Source organism: Aquarana catesbeiana, linkage group LG02, assembly GCF_042186555.1.
Source record: "Aquarana catesbeiana isolate 2022-GZ linkage group LG02, ASM4218655v1, whole genome shotgun sequence".
Taxonomy (NCBI): domain Eukaryota; kingdom Metazoa; phylum Chordata; class Amphibia; order Anura; family Ranidae; genus Aquarana; species Aquarana catesbeiana.
Window position 1 is genome coordinate 336,396,620 of NC_133325.1, and position 9,655 is coordinate 336,406,274.

The window sequence follows — 9,655 nt, forward strand, 5'->3', positions numbered from 1 at the left end:
TTGGAGTAGCTCTGGCTAGGTGTGTTGGAGTAGCTCTTTGGAGTAGCTCTGGCTAGGTGTGTTGGAGTAGCTCTGCCTAGGTGTGTTGGAGTAGCTTTTTGGAGTGGCTCTATTTGTCAATATTGTGAATTGTGGTAGCGCAAGGTAAAATGTGTGTTTTATCATACTGCAACATTGTGAATTGTCCCTCATTGTTGATTGACTCATTCAATTGATATACTGTATATTGCAGAATATCTTGTTTCCTTTTTTTGCACAGTCTTTGTTCCCTATCCGAAATGTTCTTGTCAGACATACTATATTGCTGCCATATTGATGGTGTTTATAAAACAACATTTGGCTGTCAAGTGCTCTGCCTAATCCCCAAATAAAACCATGCATCTGTTATGGATCGCGTCCAAAAAAACGAAGACATCTCAGTACCTTGAAGACATCGTTGTGATCTACTTGTACATAAGCAATGAAGAGGTTGAGTGCCTGTGGGGCATGCTTAAACGCTATTGTTGAAAGCTAAATTCTTCTTGGGGTAGAAAGAATTTGCTTTCTAGGCATGTGGAAGTGTGTGCACCCATTACAACCTTGTAATTCTCCACTTGCCTACTGTAGCTACAGCAGATAACCTAAACGCGTTCTTGGAGATGATTAACCAGCTGATAGAAAATTATTATGTGCTATACAGACCAAAGCTCCAACATTCAGAAAACATAAGTCCATGTTTAATAAAGAATGTGTATGTACAGAAGCAATGCACAATTCTGTGGTGATGTGCAGAGCACAGTTATCCATTACAGCCAATCACATATCACATTAGAGGTGTCATAAGAAGACCTTTGGCAGGGGTGACTGCAATGTGTAATAAATAAGGTTGATTATTTTTATTCATATAGAAATTAAGAAATGAATGCTGCAGTGCTGCTAGTCATAATACAAATATAATAATTAAGAGACCCTATCATTAGTAATTAATAATAGAAATAGTAATTAAAAGCAATTTTAGGCATATATCTACATGTACAGCTCAAATACACCATTACACTGTCAAATAAATAGGCAGGCATTGCAAAAATCAAACAGGAAATAGAATGTTGCCTTACTAGCTATGCTACCATGGCATGGGTGTATTAATCACAAAACTGGCTGAAGAGAGTTGCACAGTTTTTGAAAGGTAAAATATATAGTCAAAAGTATTGGGACACCTGCCTTCACATGCACATGTACTTTAAAGGGGTTGTAAACCCTCGTGGTTTTTCACCTTAATACATTCTATGCATTAAGGTGAAAAACCTTCTGTAGTGCTGCAGCCCCTTCCCCATTTTACTTACCTAAAAGCTGTCATCCTCTATCCAGAAACGGGGGGGGGGGGGGCGGGGGACAAGTCCTGCATTCTGTGTGAATGGACACAGATGCAGGACTCAGGAGCACACCCGCATGGGTGTCCACCTTAGGAGAGTCTTCTCCAATGTGGACACTCGATGCAGGGAGGAGCCACCAGCGCCGCTTAGGGACCCCAGAAGAGGAGGACCGGGGGCCACTCTGTGCAAAACAAACTGCACAGTGGAGGTAAGTATAACATGTTTGTTAGTTAAAAAAACAAGACCTTACAACCCCTTAAATGACATCCCAGTCTTAGTCCATAGGGTTCAATATTGAGTTGGCCCACCCTTTGCAGCTATAACAGCTTCAATTCTTCTGGGAAGGCTGTCCACAAGGTTTAGGAGTGTGTCTATGGGAATATTTGAACATTATTCCAGAAGAGCATTTGTGAGGTCAGGCATTTATGTGGACAAGAAGGCCTGACCTACAGTCTCCGCTCTAATTTCTAATTCATCCAAAAGGTGTTCTATCGGGTTGAGGTCAGGACTCTGAGCAGGCCAGTCAAGTTCTTCCACCCCAAACTCACTCATCCATGTCTTTATGGACCTTGCTTTGTATATTGGTGCGCAGTCATGTTGGAACAGGAAGGGGCCTTCTCCAAACTGTTCCCACAAAGTTGGGAGCATGAAATTGTCCAAAATATCTTGGCATGCTGATGCCTTAAAAGTTCCCTTCACTGGAACTAAGGAGCCAAGCCCAACCCCTAAAAACAACCCCACACCATAATCCCCCCTCCACCAAATGATCTGGACCAGTGCACAAAGCAAGGTAAAGACATGGATGAGCGAGTTTGGGGTGGAGGAACTTGACTGGCCTGCACAGCGTCCTGACCTCAACCTGATAGAACACCTTTGGGATGAATTATAGCCGAGACTGCGAGCCAGGTCTTCTCTTCTAACATTAATGCCTGACCTCACAAATGCACTTCTGGAAGAATGGTCAAATATTCCCATAGAAACACTCCTAAACCTTGTGGACAGCCTTCCCAGAAGTTAAAGCTGTTATAGCTGCAAAAGGTGGGCCAACTCAATATTGAACCCTACGGACTAAGACTGGGATGCCATTAAAGTTCATGTGTATGAAAATGCAGGTGTCCCAATACATTTGGTAATATAGTGTGCGTGTATAAATATATATATATATATATATATATATATATATATATATATATATATATATATATATATATACTGTATATATGTGTGTGTCTGTATGTTTAGCTATTTGCCTAGGGTTTGACCTAAAGCACATTTGTGATATACATTGCAGCGGATTTGACTGTGTTCGTGTAAAGGAAACGGCTGTGCATATGCATTGTAAAAGAAGGAAGTGGTTTTCTATATTCTAGGCACAAAATCAACTTCAAAATAAAGCAAGGCAGCTAGAGTTTGTTTCATGTTCTCTAAAAACAAATGCATGGGCACAGGCACGTTGTGCCTGTTTAAGTCAGAAGAAAAAGTTAAAAAAAAACAAAACAAAGATTTTTATCTGCAACATTCCAACGTACAGCAATGTATGGATAACACCAATGATAACATTCAGGATATTTTATTCTGCTGCAGTTTTTTACACTTTTTAACTGCAGCCAACAAGTTGTTATTTTGTAAACGTTTTTTAAACAGCAATGTGTATAAATGCTTACAGATAACAAAATAGGAAACAAAGAAACATAAAAGAGTGAAGGAAGAGAAAAGATCAAGTCCATTGAGTCTGCCCCAATATATACAGATAGATAGATAGATAGATAGATAGATAGATAGATAGATAGATAGATAGATAGATAGATAGATCAATGCGTTTTTAGTATATCAGTATATCAAACGATCTGTTCAAATTCATTCTTTTCTTTTTGGTATGTTGCAAGGGATGCAATGTTTCTATCAATGAATCAGCTAGTTATTCGATCATCGGGAAAAATTGATGCATGTATAGCCACCTCTTGTCTCTTACGTTTCTGTCAATTTCAAATTAAAAATATGATTGGAAAGGCAGACCACTTTGGTCTGTTCATGGCGGATCGCTTGATCTGTGCATTTATGATATTATTGAAAATAAACCTATCAAATATCTGACCATATGTAAAATTGATGCATGTATGACCACTTTTTGATGATCATGGCAATCTATCTACTTTCCTATGATTAGATTTTACCTCAAGACCAGAATCATTTTACTGAAACCGATCGTTTTTTTCTCAAAACTGATAATTGATAGATTTGATTATATTGGTGTGATTCTGTGAAGAATCCTCTGATTGGCTCATTAAGTGTATAGCCACCATTATGTTCTTATCCTATTAGCACTAAGGATAAGTCAACAAACAATCAAAGTGCCATAATACTGAATAGCATGGTAATACAATTGAAATATATTGACTGTGGAGGAAATGCTGGCAATGCTTAAAGTGTATTGCCACTTTTGCAGTCAAATTTGAAAAAAAAGAAAAAAACACAATGGGAGAGATTTACTAAAGCTGGTGCAAACAGAATCTGGCGCCATTGTGCATAGTAACCAATCACGGTGCATTCATATTATTATACGTTACACCCTGAATATGGTTATAACATGTAAAATGTTATGAAAGGTGAACTTATCCTTAAGGGCTCATGCACACAGGATGTTTTTACAGCTACTGTTAGGGGCGTCTGACGTATTTTTTTAACTGCCTCCATGTTAGCCTGTGTCCATGCACACATAAACTGTCAGAGGCGTTTGGAGGCATAAGCGTTTAGGGGCAGTAAAAAAAAAAAAAAAAGACAGCCTGTGCTTCCAGAGCAGTAAAAATTAGCTGTAAAAATGAAAAACATCCAAAAACGCTGCCAAATGCTGTAACAAGCTGTTAGCCGCGTTTAGCCGTGTTTGGCGTTTTTAGGCATTTTTACATTATAGGGAGTGTTTTTACTGAAAAAAAGCCAAAAAACGCTAACGCCAAACAAACGCCCATAAACGTTATTCAAAAACGCGGCTAACAATGCGTTATTAGCACTGCTTTTTCCTGGCAGCAGGCGTTTTTAAACGTCCTGTGTGCATGAGGACTTAATTGAACAAGCTGAAGTTAGAAGCTGATTGGTTACTATGCACAGCTGCACCAGATTCCGTGTGCACCAGTTTTAGTACATCTCCCTCCATATGTTTGTTGCATGTCCCCATTCACACAGCCTACCTAAAAATAAAGTTTAAAAAAAAATATGTTTCTTATCTTTTAGAAGTTTCTTAGTAGAAGGTGTCATGGCTGACTGCAGACATTTCCAAACTAGTTCAGTGTGAGCCTGTCCCGGTAGAAAGTCTTAAGCCCTGTACTGGTCTGAATGTCGGGAGACGTTGGTCGGTTCATTAAAACCATCCGACATTCGGCCCGTGTGTATGTCGGTCTGTTTGGTTGGCTTCTGCCTGATGAGCATGCTGGAAAATCAGCAGCTGACCGACTCCTGATCAGCGCTCTCAGCCAATGGCAGAGAGTGCTGATTGGAGTGTTCTGGCATGGGGGGCCATCCTCCTGTCAGAACACAACAGCTCAGCGGGGGGGGGGGGGGATCGCTATACTAACTTCGGATGGTTAGCACAGCGGCTCCGACCAGAGCTGTCAGTTTTTTGTTTTTTTTAATTCAACCCTCTGGGTTGAACGAACAAAAACTTGTAGTGTGTACCAGGCATTAGGACAGGATGAGCTACCTCTTATTAACATACAATAAAGAAACCCAGCTTCTAAATCTTTAACCCTTTGTCAGGACAGACAGTGGTCAAATCTAGTTGGCAACTGATTATGAGATCTGCCAGCAAATTGCAGACAGGGTTATGTATGGTAAAGGCAGCCCCCCCTCATTAGAAAATAGAACTATATTGGATATCTCAGTGCTGAAGAACATTTAGAAAAGGTGAGCTGGAATTTAGAATCATTTCTTTCTTTAAGTTGTGCGATGTGAATGGGAACATGTAACAAAAAAAAAAGTAAGTCGTATCAATTTGGGTACAAAAAGTGGAAATACAATTTAAGGTGGCCATACTCCGTTCAAATTTCTATCTGTGGGTGGCACTGTCAGCGCCCCTCTGCCTAACAAAAGGAAATCTTTTGATGAACTTTTCCCCAAAGTTGCTGGTTGTATCCAATCAGACACACTGTCTGGGTATTTGGGAGCAGCAACTGCTGAATACAATACCTGGCCATAATGTAGTGTGGACCTGAACAATTTCTATTGCTCAGCCCAAGAGACAGCAAGTCCTGTATGGGCAGCTTTAAATTGCTATGCAGAATATTCTATAGAGAAGTCACACCATCCAGATGTCCGCACTTTAACTTAGAACATTGCTTACTGCTGGTTGCCATATAAACAACAAAAACCCCAAATTAAGTATTTCACAATGCTAGTGCCACTTGCAGCATGCCAGCAATACGCTGCACCTTCATGTATCTGTGTACCAGTAGAACTGGAAGACAGAGGAATCCCCCTGACATCACCCCTGAGCATTCTGGAGCCCAGACATAGAAATCTATGGTTCTCCTCCACTATAGGCACAGCAGATAGTGTCCATCTTTCTACATCACACGGAGCCTAGGCTACAAATGATGCTCTTTACATAGTACATAGTACAAAAAGCCATCCTCCATGACATCACCCCAAGCATTCTTGAGCACTGCCATTGCTATATATCACCCTCTCCTGTAGGCACAGCCTATGATGTTTATCATTCTACACAAATGGAGCTGAGCCTAGGCTACACATGATGCTCTCTAATTAGTACATAGCACAAAAAAAAGCAGAAAGACAAGGGAAAAAAAGGCAAAGGGATCCCCCTTATATCTCCTGAGCATTGTGGAGCTCAGACATGGCTACAACTCTCCTGCTTAGGCACAGCAGATGGTGTCCATCTTTCTACATACATCACAGTGAGCCTAGGCTACAACAGACACTCTTTAAATAGTACAAAAAGCCATCCTCCATGACATCACCCCCAAGTATTCTTGAGCACTGCCATTGCTATATATCACCCTCTCTTGTAGGCACAGCCTATGATGTTTATCATTCTACATAAATGGAGCTGAGCCTAGGCTACAACTGATACTCTCTGATTAGTATACAGCATAAAAAGGCAGAAAGACAGTACAAAACGGCTGAGGAATCCTATCCTAACATCACCGTGAGCATTCTTGAACAAAGACATGGTTATAAATCACCCTCTAATATAAGCACAGCCTATGATGTCTATCATTGTACATACATGGAGCTGAGCCTAGGCTACAACTGATACTCTCTGATTAGTATATGGCATAGAAAGGCAGAAAACCATAGTATAAAAAAGCAGAGGAATCCTCCCTAACATCACCCTGAGCAAAGACATGGCTATAAATCACCCTCTACTATAGGCACAGAAGATGGTGTTTACCATTCTACATACATTGCACCGAGCCTAGGCTACAAATGATACTCTCTGATTAGTATATGGCATGAAAAGGCATACAACCATAGAACAAAAAAAGTAGAGGAATCCTCCCTAACATCACCATGACAAAGACATTGCTATAAATTGCCCTCTACTATTTTCACAGTAGATGGTGTCTACCATTCTACATACATTGCACTGAGCCTAGGTGACAACTGAACTGATATTAGTTACTTAGTACATAGCACAATAAGGCAGAAAGACATACTAGAAAAAGGCAGAGGAATCTCCTCTAACAGCACCCAGTGCATTCTAAGGCTATAATTCACCATCTACAATGGGCGCAGTTGATGGCGTTTATGTCTATCATTGACAAGCCTAGGCTGCAACTTATACTCTCAACTTAGTACATAGCACAAGCAGGTAGAACGATAGTATGAAAAGGCAGAGGAATCCCCTCCACATGTTGCTGAACATAGACATGGCTATAAATCACCCTCTACTGTAAGCACAGTAGATGGTGTCTATCATCCTACATACATAGTGACAAGCCTAGGCTACAGAACTGACGCTCTCTGCTTAGTACATAGCACAGACAGGTAGACAAACAGTACAAAAAGGCACAGGAATCCCCTCCATACATTCCTGAACATAGACATGACTATAAATCACCCTCTGCTACTTAGACATAAACAGCAGATGGTGTCTGTCTATCATTCTACATACATCTTGAGGAGCCTAGGCTACAACTGATTTTCTCTACTTAGTGCATAGCACAGACAGGTAGAAAGACCAGTACAAAAAGGCAAAGGAATGCCCTCCATACATTCCTGAGCATAGACATGGTGGCTATAAATCCACCTCTACTACATAGACATAAACAACAGATGGTGTCCATCATTCTACATACATCTTGATGATGAGCCTAGTCTACAACTGACACTCTCTACTTCGTACATAGCAGGTAGAAAAATAGTACAAAAAGGCAGAGGAATACTCTGCACTGTAAGCACAGTAGATGGTGTCTATCATCCTACATACATGGTGACAAGCCTACAACTGTCGCTCTCTGCTTAGTACATAGCACATGTACAACAGTACATAGCACAACAGGTAGAAAGACAGTGCAAAAAGTCAGAGGAACACCTTCCATACATTCCTGAGCATAGACACGGCTATAAGTCACCCTCTACTACTGTAAGCACAGTAGATGGTGTCTATCACTCTACATATCTCCTGAGGAGCCTAGGCTACAACTGATGCTCTCTGTTTAGTACATAGCACAGACAGGTAGAAAGACAGAATAAAGGCAGAGGAATCCCCTCCATACATTCCTGAGCATAGACATGGCTATAAATCCACCTCTACTACATAGACATAAACAGCAGATGGTGTTCATCATTCTACATACATCTTGATGAGCCTAGGCTACAACTGACACTCTCTACTTAGTACATAGCACAGACAGGTAGAAAGACAGCATAAAAAGTCAGGGAAATCCCCTCCATACATTGTTGAGTATAGACAAGGCTATCAATCCTCCTCTACTATAGGCACAGCAGATGATCTCCATCATTCCACAGCTGAGCCTAGGCAACCACCTTCGCTCGCCTCTTAGTACATAGCACCGATGATCGTTCGCTTCCTAAAAAGGACCGAGCCGGCTCCCTCCTGTGATGTGTAAGTTTCACCTCTCCGGCAGAAAGGACTTACCGCATAGCACAGCCTCCGCTCACAGAACACCGATTCTCCGAACATTGTACACAGAGATCAATCCGGGGAACGAGGCGACTTCTCTTCTCCTAATATCTCCTCTCCTAATATCTCCTCTCCTATTCCACCCGCAGAGGTGACAGGCGGGACACCGAGCCCATCCACATCATGGCAATCCCACAGCTTCCCTTATTACATACAAAGTATCCTCACTGATGGACGAGCAACAATCCCCGTCTGTCCATGAGTGTGAGCCTGGAGTCCGGGGGAGGGCGGGGCATGGCAGGAGGAGGGGACACTGCCCCGCCCACACCTATTACACCGGCTACTTCTCATCGAGGCTCGCTGGCGGGGAAGAGAGCAGCAACAAGTGCTGAGCGGATCCCAGGGACAGACTACATAGTACATGGGGGCACTTCAACTACCCCACAGACTCACTATGGGGACACTGCATGCACAATACATTCTATTCAACTGTGGGAAATGTCCCTTCTATTGCTCTCAGCCTCCTCCAAATCTTCAAATTCCAGATTTTTGCCTATCACCCCCCATTTTTGCTGCTGTGATCCGGCTTCAGAAAATCGGACGAAAAATACCGCTTTCGACATGATCGGACGATAATCAGATCGTTACTATAAAGCTTTGAAGAACCGTTTATCAGATAGGACAAGCACAAAAATGTTTCTTGTACGATACCAGATTGTACGATTTTCATTTAATCAGTACAGTTGTCGTTCACAAATACACTATGACACGTTACATCACTTCTGAATGTTTATTCTGTCCTACGAGAATTTTTTTGTAATTTTAGTAAATTCTTTATTTTCAATATGAGATTAGCGTGCAAAAAAAAAAACAAAAAAAAAAATCATTCGTCTGAAAATCTCATCATGTGTACCAGGCATTAACCTCCCTGGTGGTATTCCCGAGTCTGGCTCAGGGTGAATTTTGAGTACCAAAAGTGGTAACCCCGAGCCAGACTCGGGATCGCATCGCAGGATCCTGCCAAAGTTACTTACCTTGTCCCCAGGATCCTGTGATGTCCTCCCTCTGCACCTGCGGGCTCTGTCCTCCGCTCGTGTCATCACTGTGCCAAGCTCTGTTCCCTACAAGCATCACAACGCACGGGGGCGGAGCCTGGCGGCAAATTAAAAAAGTGAAAAACACACTATACATACAGTACACTGTA

The 9,655-nt window shown here is 41.7% G+C and overlaps 1 protein-coding gene across 2 annotated transcripts in view; it reads right to left on the reverse strand.

Moving 5' to 3' along the window:
* ARHGAP6 (Rho GTPase activating protein 6) overlaps positions 1 to 8,774 on the reverse strand; it is a 368,531-nt gene extending 359,757 nt beyond the window's left edge. For both annotated transcript variants that reach the window (XM_073614845.1, XM_073614847.1), the window contains exon 1: positions 8,467 to 8,774. In XM_073614845.1, the coding sequence (XP_073470946.1) occupies positions 8,467 to 8,511 (45 nt within the window). In that variant the 5' untranslated portion in view covers positions 8,512 to 8,774. The remainder of the gene's footprint in view (positions 1 to 8,466) is intronic.
* Positions 8,775 to 9,655: the final 881 nt, after the last annotated feature.